The 18,353-nt window shown below is 37.3% G+C and overlaps 1 protein-coding gene across 27 annotated transcripts in view; it reads right to left on the bottom strand.

Annotated features, from left to right (window-relative positions):
• The window catches only part of Agbl3 (AGBL carboxypeptidase 3), a 103,314-nt gene that overhangs the window by 78,355 nt on the left and 6,606 nt on the right, over positions 1-18,353 (bottom strand). For 23 of the 27 annotated variants that reach the window (XR_008214569.1, XR_008214572.1, XR_008214570.1 and 20 more), the window contains exons 5-6: positions 6,832-6,939; positions 415-553 (exon numbers count right to left, since the gene is read on the bottom strand). Coding sequence is in view for 23 of the 27 variants with exons in the window: in XM_052721709.1 (XP_052577669.1) it covers positions 415-553; positions 6,832-6,939 (247 nt within the window). In the remaining 4 variants the exon portion in view is untranslated. Of the gene's footprint in view, positions 1-414; positions 554-2,111; positions 3,102-6,831; positions 6,940-18,353 lie in introns of those variants that run through there. The other 4 variants (XM_052721710.1, XM_052721733.1, XM_052721731.1 and 1 more) reach the window with 3 other exon arrangements.

Below are 18,353 nucleotides of genomic sequence, written 5' to 3'. Positions count from 1 at the left end.
CTATCACTAAGAAAGTTCTGACAGACATGTAAAGTAACACAATCACATAGGTTTCAAAATCTGAACTCGCAGTCAAACAATCTGATAACTATCTGTACCCATACTTAGTCACTGAAGTCACTGAATGAAGGCAAAACACTTTTCACTGTAAGATTTATTTACATGCTAATCTTTTCTGATTGTGACTTTTCCTTACCAAATAGCTTTTTATAAATGTTCATATACATAGAGTTATAAATACTGACCTAGGGATGGGTTAAATAAAAATAAACCCTTAATACTTCTAATTAGTTAGCATTTATACTTCAAGAATTACAGTTAAGTAATGGAGACTAAGAACTTTAACATACCTAATCTAAAAAACAGTAAATAGCTAATGGCCTACTTCCTCTAATAAAAATAATTAAAACCTACACTTTGACTACCTTCTGTAGATTACCACTCTCAAACCTCGCTTCAAACACCAAAGTGTTGTCACAGTTATCCACAGGTTGTTTCAAGGGTGTTCGGTTACCCCCAACTCGGGAATACACAAAACAGGGCTCTTTGTAAGCTGATGAGAGAAGACCACATCAGTGACAGTAAGATATCCAGATAATCTCATCTACAACATGTCTCTAAAGAAAAGCATCACAGGCATAGGCAACAATAGTTTAAGCAGAATGACAAATCAGATATTGCATCAACATTTGTGGGCTGGGGTAAAAGCTTACAGCTTTAAATGCTCCTAAGTTTTAAACACTACATAAGATTTAAATTGGAGGACAAATTCTGGATTCTGCGTAGGACACAGAACACTGGAAAGTGCATTGTTTTAGTATTGTAACAGAAAAAAATGCTGTGAGTAAATTTACAACTATTTTTGAACTACTGAAAATTCTATTATCTATGGTTGCAGGACAAATGCCCAATTCAAAATCAAAGGCCCTCCTAAAAGAGGGATGGGTCATGAGTACTGGCTTACTTGGTGCAGACCACAGCGAGGAACATTCATCTTAAAACAATCAGTTAGGGCTGGGCAGATGGTTCAGTGGTTAAGGGGCACATGGCTCTTTAGAGAGCCTGAGTTTGGTTACCAGCACTTATACATATTAGGTGGTTCACAACTGCCTGCAACTCCAGCTTCAGGGGATCTAACGCCTGTGACCTCCACTAGCACCTGCTTTTGTGTTCATACTCACACAAGAGATACATAATTTAAAAATAAGTCTTTTTAAAAATTACAACTAGTCATCAAAAGGTTGAGTGTGGGCTAGAAAGAGAAAGAAGACTCTCTGAGAGAATATGAGGGGTATATAGGCATAAGGGGATTTTGTCCCTCCAATAGTTCTTCTCATAGACATAACCTGACATTCACAAAAAACATTTCTCAGAAAGCATTATTTACAATGCATAAAACCCTACCTCGATCATTTTTCCCTCCTCCTTATGTGACAAAATCTTGAAACCTTGTGAAGTAAGGACAACCAACACTGTCATCTTTAGGGCACTAGTGTTCATATACATTATCTGGGAAGAGAAAACTGTTTTCGAAAATCCCAAATCCTTTATTACTTGGGGAAAGGCAGGAATGACAGGATGGAACCAGATGTTTTATTGCTGACACTGGCACACTGCAAATGCCTCATGTGTGAGAACTAGGGACAAAGTGTGTGACTAAGAATCAGAACTCTGTGGTCTCCCCAAACAGTGTAAGAGGACATGAGTGAAATATAACAAGGATTTATGAATTGGAGAATGCAGAGTTCAGAAGGATTTCCCTGTAGTGTAGTATAAAGGAAAGATATAAAGCTAAGAATGGTCCAGAACTGAGACAATACCTCTACATCATCCTAAATGGTGATGTCGAGGAATCTGAATCCTATGCTATAAAGGCAAGAAGACCAAGAATAAATCTAATACTAACTTAATCCCCAAACTGACTGAATCAATACCCCCAATCTCATAATATATACTTAAATAGTTAGACCCTGGAATTTTTTTCAGTTTTCACACATAAAAATTATTTGCTTTTCTTTACCACCTACATAAGCTCCTCAGCTACCAAACAGAGAATTTCAACACATATGCTCATACATGCACATACACAGAGACAATTCCACAGACCTGGGTCCAAAGGGAAAATGATATAACCAGTTTAATATAATGAAGATGTTGGGTCAATCAGGTAAAAAATTCAGAAGGAGTAAGATAAGTTAAAGAACCAAGTGTAAAAGAATATGTAAGATCAGTTGGAAATGTAAGAAAACATTGACTAGAATATGACAAGTGAAAAGCAGTTACAAAAACTGAAACTGCCTCTGATGAGTCATCAGGAGACTTTACAGCACAAAGGAAATACTCAACAAACATGAGGATGGTGAACAGAAACAGCCCAAACTCAAGCAGGAGTTTCTAAAAACAAAAGTAACACAAAACAAACAAAACAAGAATGCTGGGTCCAAGACTTGTTAGTATCAAATAACCTAACATATTCACTTTGAAATCCTAGAAGAAGAAAAGTATGAAGAAACAATACTTGAGATTCTGACATTAGTCACTGACACCAAAGTTTTAAAAAGTTCAAGGCACAACAAACATATCTATGTAGGAATAAGGATTAAGAGTCTCAGAGGCTACAAGTTTGGAACATTTTTCAAGTGCTGTAAGATAAAATTTGCCAAGTAGACATTTTTTTTTTCTGAGACAGAGAATAAATTTTTCATTACAAAAAATAGTAAAGTTTTCTAGGCAGAAGTGTTATTAGATAGAAACTTGGATCTGTACAATAAATTAGATAGATAGATAGATAGATACATAGATACATAGATAGATACATAGATACATAGATAGATACATAAATACATAGATAAAATGCTTGAAGGCCAGGCAGTTAGATAGCTCAGTCAGTACAGTGTCTGCTGAGCAAGCAGGAGGATGTGAGTTCAATCTCCAGAAGCCACATTTTTAAAAGTCAGGTGCAGTGGCAGAGCCTCTAATCCAAGCACTGGGGAGGCAGAGACAGACAGATTCCTGGGGCTTGCTAGGCCAGCCAATGTAGCCTAGTCAGTGAGTTCCGGGTTAATGAGACCCCCTGCTGTAAGATCCAAGGTGGACAGCATCTGAGAAATGATGCACAGGTTTATTTCTATGTTCCACACACATGCATATGCTCACATATATGTGCATGCATGCACATACAAACACACAAAAGAAGTTAGTACTAGAAATTAAAAGTAAAATAGTCATTTTTCTTTTTTTAAATGATCTAAAAGATCACTAATGAAGAAAACAGTAACTTTTCTAGCACGTGAAAAAGTAAAAAAAAAAAATTGAAACTAAGACAAAAAGAAAATTGGGAATGCATTTTTATGATTTTTGTATTATATGTGAAATGGCAAGATTTGAAACTAATTTTTATATTTATTTTAAAATTACTAGTTTTTAAGGATTTATTTTTATTTTTATTTTTATATGTATATTTGAGTGCCTATATTTACGTATGTATGTGCATGTCTAGTGCCCATGGAGGCCAGAAGAGGGTGCTGTATCCCTCGGAACTGGAGTTACAGGTGGTTTTTAGCTACCCAGTGTGGGTGCTGCAAACTTAACTGGGATCCTCTACAAGAGCAGAAAGTGCTCTTAACTACTGAGCCATCTTTCCATCTCCAGTTAATTTACTTTTGGGACAAGTTTCCTCTGTGTAGCTCAGGCTGGCCTTGAACTTGTGATCCTCTCACTCAGCCTCCTGAGTGCTAAGATACAGGCATGTGCCACCAACACTAAGCTGCAAGGAGAATCTTTCATAAAGACATATACTGAAAAACCTAAGGCCACACAAAAACCCAAACAGGTATACATATATCAACAGCTGTGATAAATAGGACTAAATATATGCAAATTAATTGCAAAAGATGAAATGTAATAATAAAAAAGATAGGAAAAATACAACATAGCAAGATGGTAGGTATTGAATCCAATTGCATCAAAACTTATATTTACTATATTAATTTAAAAACATATCTTCAAACTATATAAAAAGCAAAGCACAGCTATATGCTGCATGGGCCTATATTTTAAAAAATGAAGAAAATATGTTAAAATAAAATGATGGCGCCAGGCATGATGGCACATGCCTTTAATCCCAGCACTTGGGAAGCAGATGCAGATAAATCTGTGAGTTTGAGGCCAGCCTGGTCTACATAGTAAGTCCCAGGCTAGCCAACATTACACAGTGAGACCTTGCCTCACATAAACAACAACATCAAAAAGAAAAAAACCAAAAAATTTTTAAATGATGGAAAAAGATATAGTATATAAATACTAATCAAAAGAAAGCTCCAATGGCTCTTTTCGTATCCAAGTATTCTGCTATGGATAAAGCTACGTCATGTGATGTTAGCACAAGCATCAATATATCAGCACAGAACAACCTGTCTAGAAATAGATTCACATGTGACATGTATACTGTGAGCTGACATTTCATAAAGGTAGCTAGACATTTCTGTGGAGGAAGGGATAGTCTTTTCAATGGTTCATGGTGAAATATTTTCAGAAACAGATATGTGGGGAAATAAACCTTAACTTTTATATTCTAAGTCATGCATCAAAAAATTATTCAAGCTGGGTGGCAGTGGCGCATGCCTTTAATCCCAGCACTCGGGAGGCAGAGGCTGGCGGATCTCTGTGAGTTCGAGGCCAGCCTGGTCTACAGAGTGAGATCCAGGACAGGCTCCAAAACTACACAGAGAAACCCTGTCTTGAAAAACAAAAAACAAACAAACAAAAAAATTATTCAAAATAGATCACAACTATAAAAAGGGAGCAAGTTGTTACATAGTTAGACAAGGATGAATTACTTGGCATATAAGAGCATCAAGTAGCACGGTGAATTTGAAGAACACAATTCTGAGCCAGAGAAGCCACACACAAAGGCATGCTTGCTATACGAGTTTATCTCCAGGAAGCTTAGGATCATTGACAGAAATCAGAACAACACTTGCTCAGGGGAACATCTGGGAATTCACCAGCAGGTAGACAAATAGGAACTTGAATATTTTCACACCAGTGTTTAGTGGAAGGATGCATTATCTTTAAAAATAATTTAAAAATTGTAAATGTAGCCTATTTCACTGTTTATACAATTTACCTTGATTTAATGCCCCACCCCCACTACTCATATCACACAATGTCAGTCTTCCATAGCCTATCCTAGGGTTGCAACTTTCTATGAACCTTTAGTTTTCATGGGTATTTAATTTATACCTTACCTATTGAAACCTTTTTCTATTGTTTTTATTATTAATAAAAAATGGAGAAATCTAAGTATTTTCAAATGATCTTTTATATGCTGGGCGAAACTCAAGTATGGTAGAAAGTTTTCATCTTCAAATCTTATTTCCATTACTTTCCCTTCAAACCATTTAAAAGCAGATCTTCACAACTGCTAACTTTAACACTAAAATAAGATGAAGTGGTTTTTGAACAGCAATGGACATTGTTTCTCCTTCAGGCCCGTCCTCTACTCTTCCCACTGCAAAGTTCTCTCCATTACATGTTTCTGTGGAGCCTGATCTTCACGAGCTGTCTGGGATGGTCTTTGAGCCTCTGGTTGAGGACAGTAGTAAGCTCTGGTAGGACTTGGGAAGGCTGTCTCCCACCAGTGCCACAGGTGGCCGCTGTAGGGTTCTCTACAGAAAGCCACAGTGCTTGGGAGCTGCCTTCTCTCCCAGGTCAAGGTTCTCGAGTCTTGAAAGCATGGCACTTTCTTACTCATTCTGACCTAGAAGACAGGCCATTGTCCTACTGATAGCCTCCCATTGCTCCCGTGACTGTCTCCCTCAGCCCTATCTACTCTGCTGTAAATTCAGTAAGTTTCATTAAGCACTCTTAAGTTACTCTATGTAAACTTGGACAGGATCCTTACTAACCTACACCACGTAATCATAGTTTAGTGATCTCATTTCAGTTGTGTGGAAGATCTAAGGTTAGTCATGTAAATATTTGAAAAAAGTTTAGAAGTTGAGAGGTACTTATCACCTAGTGTTTATATATGTATGAATGAGCTCCAGTGGCGCAATCGGTTAGCGCGCGGTACTTATATATGTATGAATATGTGATTTCTAGGATTGTCACTGTATAGAAACAGTCATTGTGAATTTTTCTTTGGCATTTTTGCCTTCTCAATATGTATATTCCCTGGAAGCTATTTTAATACATAGAAACAATAAGACATCAGACTCTGATGATGAAATTTTATAAAAGTCCCATAATTCCTGATATTAGTGCTTCAGGGACAGATTAGGACACTGGCTCAGACTTCTGTTGGGTTATCAGCATGCACTATCATAAAGGCAGATAAGACTTTTGTATTTGTAGAGCTCTCAAAATGCCAATGCTGATTTTGTATGTTAAGAACACATTCCTGGACTATAATCTTGGATCTTATTTGCAATGTGGACTATTTTCTTTTCTTTCAAAGATAGTAACATAAAAAAACCCCACAAAACAGGGATGAAATTAACAGCGAATCATTTGAATGATTCTACAAAGGTAAACTGTACCTTTTACAGGGAATAATGGTTTTGCAGATACCATCACTAGATTTATATTTGAAAACAAACAAAACATATTCATTCTATATGGAACTCTCCATTTAATGGACAGCATATTTTAAATGTGTCTTCAAAATCATAGTCAGCACTAAACATTTGCATTAATATGTAGCCATACATTTTTAAGACATCAGGGACTTCCTAGTGCTTTGAAGTTCCCTCTACAGATAAAAAGTCTAAGACATCAAACCAGGCACCAAAGTGTATTTTACAGCAATGTGTTAGAGTGTATGCTCACCATCTTCAGCTAGATAAACCACAGTATCTTCCTTGGAGTTTGGGTAAACAGGTTCTACTTCCAGGCCTGTCGGGACATACACCGGCTCAGGAAAAAAAGGAGTCCACTCTAGAAAAAAGAAGGGGGCATTATTTGAATATGACTTCAACATAAATTTTAATATATGCTTTCAAATTACTATTTGATATATACCTAGCTTCAAAGTCAATGTTTCATGTAGGGCTGGAGTTTTATGAAGGATTCATCACAAGAAATAACATTGTCATGCTGTAACAAAACTCATGATCGGATGTGCACCTTCTTCTAAATTACTGTGCAGTTTAGCAGCAGTTATTTTGTGCTCTTAAGTGCTACAGTCCCGTTTCTACGTCTCTTGAGTCCTCCTCACCATTTTACCCCACCTCTAAGTGTCTTGCTCATTCTTCCTATTTTCTGCTTCCTCTGTCTTCAGCCATTTGCTTGGTCATTCCTTAAACTTACAAACACATTTGTTTCTTCTCTCTCCGGGAAGAGTGAATATTCTTAAACTTCCACAAAAATTCCAACTGCAACTTTTTTGGGGATTACACCAAATCTATGGCTTAGTTTGAGGATAACTTATGTCTTTAAAAGAATGAGATTTCCAAAATAGTACTAAATCCTTTCCAAATACTTCTGTATTCTAACAAAGAAGAAATCTTCCTATATAGCCATTAATACACCCATCAAGACCATAATTTTGATTTGTTACTACTGTCCAATCCTAAGATCCCAATAAAGACTTTACCAGTTGTACCAGTAGTTAAAAGGAACCACTTTAAAATTGCACATTACACTTAGGTTATGACATTTCTGAAAAGTACAGTCATACTTCCAATTTCAGCTAAGAGACATATAGAAGAAAAACAGAACATCATCCTCACAATAAAAAATCAAACTGGATGAATCCAAATTATTTTATGAATCTACTGAAGTTGCAGTCTACCTAGGTACTTCAAAATCTGGGGACAGACAGCTGGACATCTAAAAGTCAAAAGTAGACCCTGAGCACCTGTCTAAGATGTTGTCAACTCCACTAACTTTAAAAGGGCACAGCCACAGACTAACATAAATCCTGAGTGTGTGAAGTCCCTTCTCAGGGAGGGGGATATAGGACACAGAGGGTTAGCAACTGCTTCTGGACTTTGCCTCCATTAACTTCTAACAAAACTCCATTAAGAGCCATCTATTTTTTCCCTATAGAACAAGATACATAATCTAGAACACCCAGTACATCTGGAGAAAGGGAACAGCAGAATGCACAACCTTTGAGTAGAGGTCAACCATGTGAGCTATTTATTATTTTTGTTACATTGTTTACTTATTTTGTGTGCATGTGGGCACACACATCCTACAGGGTACATGAGATCAGAGGACAGTTTGTAGGAGTCAGTTCTCACCTTCCACAACATGGGTTCTGGGGATTGAACTCATGTTATTGGGTATGGCAGCAAGTGCCTTTATACAGAGCCATCGAGACTGCTCTATCCATGTTATTTTGTCTTTATGTATCTTCAAATTCTCATTTCACATAAATGCAATCACACAATAGTTATCCTTTTTTTCTGACTTCTCAGAAACGTTTGTAAGGTTCACCCATCTTGTTGCATGCTTTTAATACTTCATTCCTTTTTATGGTTAGCTGCTATTTCATTATATAGCTACACCACATTTATCCATTTATCTCTTGATACACATGTGGATTGTGTTCATATTTTGGCCATTATGAATAACACTGCTACTGACATTTGTGAGTTTTTGTTTGGACACATTTTCTTTTCTTCTGGGTGTACCCAGGAGTGAAAATGCTGAGTCAAATGCTCTTTGACTTTCATGCCAAAATGTTTCCAAAGTGAATGCACAGCTTTACATTCTCTCCAGCATATCAGGCTTCTAGTTTCTCTACATCCTCATCAACACTTACCGTGATCTGACTTTTTGGTCTTAGCCATCCTAGTTCATGTAAAGTGGTATCCCAGTGTAATATCAATTGCTTGATAGCTAAGATGTCAAACATCTTTTCAAGTGTTTATGGGCAGTCTTTTAAACTTCTCTGAAGAAATGTCTTACTGGATTCTCTGCATGGATTTTTAAAGAGAGGCACTGATGACAGCAGTATGTCTTTAGGAGTCATTTATTATAGGAACATTTATATGTTTCTATAGCAGAACTATAATATATTAGGTTTTCCCCTAGGGCCATGACCTATCTAGTATCAGGTTCTTGGCCACTTTAGCAGTTTCAGGTATAGGTTCCATTTCATTGAGTGGGCCTTATATCCAATAGAAAGTGGTTGGTCATTCCCACACACATTTGTGTCATGATTGCATCAGTATTATTGCTATATGTATTATTGTTCAGTAGCCAAGCAAGGGGCTTTACATCCTACATAATCCATGCACTGCATGATCATGTAATTTGCACACAGCATCACGCAATCTATGTGCATGCATGGCGTAGCTCTGTAAGCCCACATGCACATGTGTAGGGGAATCCACAAAAAAATGGGTCACAGACTCCTCCCCTCTTCTCCTTCTTCCTCTCTCTCCATGCACAACCTTCCATGGGCCTAAAGCACATTCCCCTCTGTTCCTTCTCCTAATAAACTCTTATAGTGGGTTTTGTTGTAGTTTGTGGCTTTCCTCACATAGTAAACAGTACCACTTAATGAATAACATAGTACCGCATAAAACTAACAAGTATAGCTTGTAGGCAGGTTTCTGTTGTAGGTTGCAGGGTTTGTAGCTGGGTGATATTAATAATAATTATATTCCTCCTCTAGTAGCATGAAGAGTACCTTCCAGTACTAGGAATTCTAGTGATAAAACTTCCAGTTAGGGACCAACTCAACTTCTCCATGTTCAATGACGTAAGTATTTTGTCTCAGCAACATGGCCTTATCATCAGGTTGTGGAGAGCAACCAATAGCCTTGGCAGTAGCCTGTGATGTCTGGGGAGTGCCATGGGACCCCTGTGGTCAACAACTCAACAGGATGTAACCCATTTCTGGCATTGGAAGTTTTACTTGGTGGCTTAAGTATCTAGTTGGGACATTGCCTCAATTCATATTCCTTTCATATATGTATATTAAAAAATCATCCTGAAGGTAGCCCAGGCCTAAAAAGACAATTATTATATATTTCTTCTTATATGTGGATGCTAACTTTTAAGCATTTGATATGTGTGTCACAATCTAAATAAAACAGAGGTTAAGTAGCTAGTAAGGGACTGAGGAGAGGAGAGGATTTCCCAAGGTAAGGAAATAGAATATAATGTTTGGAGGAATAAAGGGGAAATCATTCAGAAAGCATTTTTACTACCTTAATAGTTTCTTTGAAAGTATAATGCTCTCAACTTGAATGAAATGTAATTTATTGTTTTTGTCATTATTCTTATTTTGGAGTCATATCTAGAATCCATTTCAAACCCAAACTTCGGGAGTTTTTCCTTTATGTTTCCTTATACAGCTTTATAATTTTGGCTTTCATAGTATATTTAGATTTTGATACTTTTTTTATATTTGGTGTTAGGTGGTAAGGATCAAATTTTATTCTTCTGCATGTGGTTGTTTATCCAGCTGTCTCAGTACAATTGTTGAAAAGATTAATCTCTTACTGAATAGGTTTGTGACCACCATCATGTGGGTTTATTTTGTACTTTTTTTTTTTCTTTTTTGAGGACAAGATTTTCTGTGTAGCTCTGGCTGTCCTAGAACTAGCTCTGTAGACCAGGCTGGCCTCGAACTCAGGGATCTGTCTCTGCCTCCTGAGTGCTGGGATTGAAGGCATGTGCCACCACACATGTTCAGCAATTCTGTACTTTTAATTTTATCCACTTGTCTGTTATATATTCTCATGGAAAAATAGTTCCAAACTCTAAATAACTGTTAGTTTACAGTAAAATTTGAAAGGAGATATGAGTCCTTAATTTGATTTTTCAATTTTTTTTTTTAAATTTTTTGCTACTCAGTGTTTCTTGAGTTTCCATATAAATCTTAGGGTTGATATGTCAAGTTTTACAAAGCAATTAGTTGGCATTCTAATGAGAATTGAGTTTTGTTCTAGTCTACTTTCTGCTGCTGTATATATATTTCAAAGCTGCACAGTCACCTCCATAGTCTAAACCCTTGAGACACTTCCAAATACTGCCGACAGTGACAGTAGCTAGAGAATTAAAATGGAGATTACACTTCTGTGCCACTTAAAACAAGAACCAATGTACCAAATTAAACCAACATCCTGACTCATCATAGGAAAAAGCCTTTCACTATGAAAGCTTATTTGTAAAATTAGAACAGGCAATGGATTCACAGATATGTAAACATCAACACAGAAAAGATGCAGCAAGGAACATAAAAATTGCCTGGAAACAAACTATAGTAAAGGATATTTAAAAATGCCTTAAAGCAGTGGTTCTCAACCTTCCTAATGCTATGACCCTTTCATACAGTTCCTCATATTGTGGTGACCCTCAACCATAAAATTATTTTATTGCAGCCAGGAGGTGGTGGTGTGTGCCTTTAATCCTAGCACTTGAAAGGCAGAGCCAGGTGGATCTCTGTGAGTTCGAGGCCAGCCTGGTCTACAGAATGAGATCCAGGAAAGGCACCAAAACTACACAGAGAAACCCTGTCTCGAAAAACAAAACAAATAAACAAACAAACAAAACCCCAAAAAACAAAAACAAAACAAAAAAGAAAAAAATTATTTTATTGCTACTTCATAACTTTAATTTTGCTACTGTTATGAATTGTAATTTAAATATCTGATATGCAGGATATCTGATATGCGACCTCTGTGAAAGGGTCGTTTGACCCCAAAGGAGTCAGGACCCATATGTTGAGAGGAATTAAAATAATGATCCTCAGGAAATTCAATAAGATGTGAGAAAATAGACGATTCAGGAAAATGAAGAAAACAATTCATGATCTCACCAAAAAACTCAACACAATTAAGATATTAAAAAGAACCAAACAAATCTTGAAGCTAAATGACTCAAATGAAATAAATTTGACAGCCTCAACAACAAACTAGTTTAAGATGAATTTAATTTTAATTGATTTCTAGAAATAGCAAAAAGCAGAGATTTCATTTTATTATTCCCCATGCCTGTATCTATCTATATTTGTACCTGCACCTTTAGCTCTATCTATACCTCCATCATCTCTATAGCTCTATCCGTATTTCCAGTTTTCCAAGCACCTGTTTTTTGTTTTGTTTTAATGAAGATCATTTTTTTCTTCGGTGTGTTCTTGGTACCTTTGTAAAAAAAAACTCAGTTAGCTGTAAGTAGATGGATTTCTGGATCACCTCTGATTCTGACTGTGCCACCCGTTTGTTCTGTAGCGCTCAAACTCAGGGCCTTGCACCGGCAAGCCAGCTACTTCCCCAGGTCTGCCATGTTGTTTTGCTTACTGCAACTTTGTAGTTTATTTTGAAATCAAGTTTTGTGATGTTTTAAGCTCTGTTCTAAACTCATTAATAAGGTACCTATTAAATTATAGTTCATTTACTTAATGAAATCTAACATAACAATCATAAAATATTGGTCTATATGAGCTAATATGGAAAGACTTTCACAATAGACAATTGTGTATACAACCGGGCTGAAGAAAAGCCTCTCTTTTTTGTTCTGTTTATCTACATGGCACACTGGATGTCTAGCTTTGACTCTTGGCTAAGAAAAGGACAGTAACATTAGTAGATGAACTGTTTAAGGTTTTAGGCTGCTCTGGTAACCCCCAAAAGTTTATAAACTTATGGTTTTCATTTGGCAGTACATTTAAACACGCTGTTTTAACCACACGACAGGAGGGGCACAAAACTTAGTTTTGATTTGCCTTAGTTTCTGAGGCAGAGTGATTCACTGCATACATGTTGTTTTAATCAGATCTCTCTCTCTCTCTCTCTCTCTCTCTCTCTCTCTCTCTCTCTCTCTCTCTCTCTCTCTCTCTCTCTCTGTGTGTGTGTGTGTGTGTGAATAAAGACTCTGGGAAGCTTGTACCAGGATGTCTTCTGGGCTCCAGCATTTGCCAGAAGCCTCTTTGTTTTGCTACACCATTCTTCTAACTTTAAATAAAAGCAATCTACAAGTGGAATTGTTTAGTCTTGTATGTCCTATCAAATATTTAAACTTGTTTTAAAAAGCAATCTCAAAGGAATGTGTAAGACCGTGGAAAAGACGTTCTGAAATGACAGCATGTAGCAAAAGCTGTTAAAGACACCTGGGAGCTAATTTACAATTCTTCCTACACAAAGAATGTAGTAGAAAAAAAAAAAAGAATGTAGTAGATGTTGCAGTTTGATAACCTGCACAACCTGCAAATATTCTAGGACACAGACTGAACAAAACAACATGGCACAGCCCTTACCAAAGCTGTCATCCTGCATGATTCTACCATGGAGAATGTGTCACTAGTGACAGTGACATCATGACTCTAGGGATCTTGGGAAACCAATGCTGAGAAAGGCTGCATTTGCACCTGCATTGTGGAGTGTTTGTACCTTCATTCATAGGGGAAGCTGGGTTCATAAAGCTCAAAGTCTATTTAACATGCAAGACACCTGAAACATGGCACCAGAGAATCTAACTATTTTTGAAAACAGGAGGTTGGTAATACACACACACACACACACACACACACACACACACACACACACACACACACATTTAGAACTGGCACCTGAAAGCATAAAACTGGGAGTGTATCAAGTAATCAGGGTGTAGAGACATTCTCCATCCTGAGGCATGGATGTCAATCACTAAGGACTAAATGGAGGTTGAAAATTAAGTGCTATAAATATAAGAACAGGATGCACCAAAGATGTGAAAGTGGGCTGTCCAGTCAGGGGGAGAGAAAGTAGCTAAATGGAATCAGCATGGGGTAGAGGCATGCTGGGAAGCAGTGATGTGCTGGGCTTTCCTTTCCTCTCTCTTTGGGTCTCTTCTGCTCTCATTCTCTTCTCACTCCCACAGAAGAGAACATAGACAGAGGCCACAGGAGAAGCAGGAAGGGCATTCCTTCTCAACTCCAATCCCTTCTCACTGACACAGCAACAAAAAGAGATCAGGAAAACAGAAGCAAGTCATAAAAAGGACTTGAGGAAGAGTTAAGATTTAGTGTATGGTGGTGGTTTTTTTTTTTTTTCCTGCTTGATTTTTGTATTTCTTTCCCTGGTAAATGAACAAAAAGCAAACAGCTTTTAGAGGAGAGGTAGGATAACAAATCTGAAAGGACAAACAGGAGATACCCTAAACTATGGAAAATATACACTGAAGTCATCTCTCAAAATAAATGGTGCTTATTCTTTTTTTCTTTCTTTTTTTTTTTTTGGGTGGGGGGAAAGGGTTTCTCTGTGTAGCTTTTGGAGCCTGTCCTGGAACTCACTTTGTAGATCAGGCTGGCCTTGAACTCACAGAGACTCGCCTGCCTCTGCCTCCCAAGTGCTGGGATTAAAGGCGTACACCACCACCGCCCAGCAGTGGTGCTTATTCTTAATAAATTTCTAGACCTATAATTTGGAAGTTGAAGGAAAATTTGGCTTTCTTCTCTATAAGCAAAACCACTATTCTTTTTGCTTCTCTATGCCCCTATCTGTTGAGTGCCTGTCTTGCCATGATACCTATCTCTCTAAAACCAGATAATGTAAGAAGAAAATTTAGTTTTTAAGAACTCCTTGCTGGGCGGTGGTGGTGCATACCTTTATTTCCAGTACTTGGGAGGCAGAGGCAAGCAGATCTCTGTAAGTTCAAGGCCAGCCTACTCTACAAAGTGAGTTCCAGGACAGGCTCCAAAAACTACACAGAGAAACCCTATCCCAAAAAAATCATTCATTACTGTGAAAATGTGTTGCTCTCATTGTTAATAAAAAACTTATTGGCCAATAGCTAGGCAGGATTTTTGGGCAGAGAGAACACTGGAAAAAATTTGGGCAGAGTCTGAGGAGTCTCAAGCCAAATGAAGAACCAACATGGGAATTTCATAGATGGGGTAAATGAGCCCTGGGGTAACACACAGATTAACAGAAATGGGTTAATTTAAGTTGTTAGGCTGGAGATAAGCCTAAGCTATTGGCTGAGCATTTATAATTAATAATAAGTCTCTGAGTGGTTATTTGGGAGCAGCTGCCTACACATGCCTACAAAAAACTCCACCTACAAATGGCACCCACCATTGGGCAATGTAGATTCACATAAAACCTGAAAAGCTTTAAAAAGGTTCTAAACACACAAAAACAGAGCCAAACCTGACTTCCTAGTCTCATGTTTCTCATGCCAGCTATAGTACAGAGATGCATCTCCTGGCAGCTGCCTCTGGGAGGAGTCAGCTGCCAGCTGCCAGGCACTAAGCTAAGCTGCACCAATGGCTGCTAACATAGCAGTTTAGGATTCACCTTAGGCAATCAAAGAACAATTCAGATGCTCAGTAAACGTATCAAGATGGAAAAAAATCTCTAAATGGGTTACAATGTGTTTAAAATATACATAAGCCTGGGATAGAGAAGAGAAAGTATATACAGTCACAGATTAAAAAATAGTTTAAAAACAATAAAGTCCTTAAAAAGGAGTGAAGTAAAATAAAAATAAAAAATATATAATAAGCCACATAAAGACGGGAAATAAACAGAGAATCTGGATTCTGTATATTATTGTGTTGCCTTTAGACTTTCTGATTGCTAATAAAGACACAACACATTGGATTATGAAAACTGATAGATTAAACAACCATATTATAAAATGTCTTGACTTCAAAATGGAAGTCAGAAGATATGTTACTTTGGGGAAGAGGTTATGCGTTCATTTCCACAAGAAATGATAAGCTGTGGATTCATTCTAGGTTGATATGGATCAGGTTTGGTCAATGAAGACCCCCTGAAAATCCTGGCTACATAAAGAAATAAACCTAAAAGAACCACAGAACACTTAACGCATATTTTACCTACTCAAACATAAAACAAAAAATCCTCTTTGACTAACTTGTGTACAATGCACAGTCTATACTTGTATTAATATAGATACATACGCTACTTTTAAAAGTTTATGTATTTTCAGAATAAGGGGACCAGACATCAATGAAAACAAATGGCCCAGGTGATCCAGTATCTCAAAATACCTCTGTTGCAGTCTCCTCAGAGTTCTGCATCCAGAACAGCTTTAAGGCTGCTGGCTGAGATGGTCCAGCCTCACAGACTACTACAGCCCAGACTTAACTATTATTCTGAATTTTCTCAGGGGCCTCCAAGGATGTTAGTACCCCCAGAAAACAGGAAGTAGTTTAGAGAAAACAACACCTATATTCCCAAAAGATGGGTTATGAATGTTGTTATCATTAAATTAAGATTAAAGAGGGTTGGTTACAAGTTGTTAATTTGTCACAGTCAGAAAAAAAAAGCTAAACAAAAGAGTTAAATTCAAAGATCCCTTTCTAAAGGAAAAAAGGGGGATATGATATAGGAATGATAGGAAAAAAGGGTAGATTATTGAATCTACTTTAATCCAAAAACAACTATTAATCTCAAAATATTTTACAGCCAGATGTCTATGTCATTAGGTATCATTACACCCTTCTGGGTCTTTGATGTAATTAAAGACTAAATAGTTAAACTTATAGTTTTCCTTAGTCTTGTTAAAAGCTAAATTAGGCATAAAACTTTAGACTTACAAAGATTACAGTATTTTCTCCAATTCTGCCAAATACAAATGGGATACATATTGTAACTATGATTCTTGCCTGATAACTGTTTTTGTTATATGTTTACTATATAAAGGTTAAAACCTTCCTTTTTAATTAGACAAAAAGGGGGAAATGCTGTGGAATAATCCTTCTGTACACTGTGAAAATGTGTTGTTCTCATTATTAATAAAAAGTTGGTTGGCTGATAGCTAGGCAGGATTTTTCGGGCAGAGAGAACACTGGGAAGAAGGGCAGATCCTGGAGTTGCAAGCCAGACACAAAAGAAGCAACACTGAATTTCATAGATGAGGTAAATGAGCCTTGGGGCAGTGTACAGATTAACAGAAATGAGTTAATTTAAGTTGAAAGAGCTGGCTGGAGACAAGCCTAAGCAATTGGCTGAGCATTTATAATTAATAAATTTTTGTGTGGTTATTTGAGGAGTAGCTGCTGGGACACAGAAAAACACCACCTACAGGCAGATCTTTGAGTTCTGAGTTTGAGGCCAACCTGGTCTACAGAGTGAGTTCCAGGCTGGCCAGGGCTATGCAGAGAAGCCCTGTCTTGAAAAACCAAACAAAAGCAAAACAACAACAAAAAAAATCAACAAACAAAAAACTTCCTGAGTGGCATTTAACTTCAGTAGGCACTGTAATAATTACAGAGAGTTTTAAATTTTATCCACCCACAAATATTTTATTAGCGTTCTACATGGTAATAACGTATGTGGACTCTACAATCAACAAGAGAAAAATAGCAGTGGGAAGGTGGAGAGCAATGAGGATTTTTTGACTGTCTTTATTCCACTGTCTTTGACTACGGACATTAAGTCTACGAGCTCTTTCTAGGATAGTAGAAAATGAATTTGGGAATGCACACATAAAGAAAGAAACAAACAAAAAATACACTTTAAATAAGCCTACAGTCCATCCATGTCCACTGAAGAAAAGAAACAAGAAGTGGGAAACAAGGCAAAGACAAAGGGGTTTACGGAGTTAGATAATCAAAGAGGAACAGAAATGGCAACAAGAGAAAGACAAACATCAGCAAAGACACAGTGAGAAGAAAAGAGACTGAGGGCAAGGATGGAAGAACAAAAGTGAGTGAGACTACAGTTCACGAGTATTGATACTGGTACAGGCCCAGTATGTCTGACTAGGAAGTCATATCTTTTGGAATTGTTCGGAGCTAATACAGACCTGGGACTTTTGTTTATTTGAAATAGGAACCAGTGATATACAACCTAGGGTGGCCTTGAACTTGCAATCCTCTGCTTCAGCCTCCTGTGTGCTGGAATGACAGGTATGTATCACTATGCCCATTCTGGCATACATTTTAAATCCTTCTATTTAAGCACAGTGAAATGTGAAGAGTCTGAATTCTGTATGTTATTGTGTTGTCTGAACTGCAATGTCCATAAGTATAAAATGCATACCAGATTTGGATGACTCTGAGCAAAAAAGACAGTGAAATTTTTTTTTTTTTTTGGTTTTTCGAGACAGGGTTTCTCTGTGTAGCTTTGCGCCTTTTCCTGGAACTCACTTGGTAGCCCAGGCTGGCCTCGAACTCACAGAGATCCGCCTGGCTCTGCCTCCCGAGTGCTGGGATTAAAGGCGTGCGCCACCACCGCCCGGCGTGAAATATTTTTATATACTTCAATTAAATGGACTATTATTTTAAAATTAATTCCACTTTTAAAGCTGTATAGCTAGTAGGAAATTTTTATTTATACATATGGCTTATGTTATACTTCTAGAATGCAGTTGTTAGATATTAGTCTCCTCATTAACATCAAGACTGATAAAATAAATTTGCTAATGTCTGAATTCCC

Source organism: Peromyscus californicus, unplaced genomic scaffold (genome assembly GCF_007827085.1).
Source record: "Peromyscus californicus insignis strain IS unplaced genomic scaffold, ASM782708v3 Scaffold_6__1_contigs__length_162567912, whole genome shotgun sequence".
Taxonomy (NCBI): domain Eukaryota; kingdom Metazoa; phylum Chordata; class Mammalia; order Rodentia; family Cricetidae; genus Peromyscus; species Peromyscus californicus.
The sequence above is the reverse complement of the archived record's forward strand: the minus strand, read 5'-3'. Positions and strand labels throughout refer to the sequence as shown.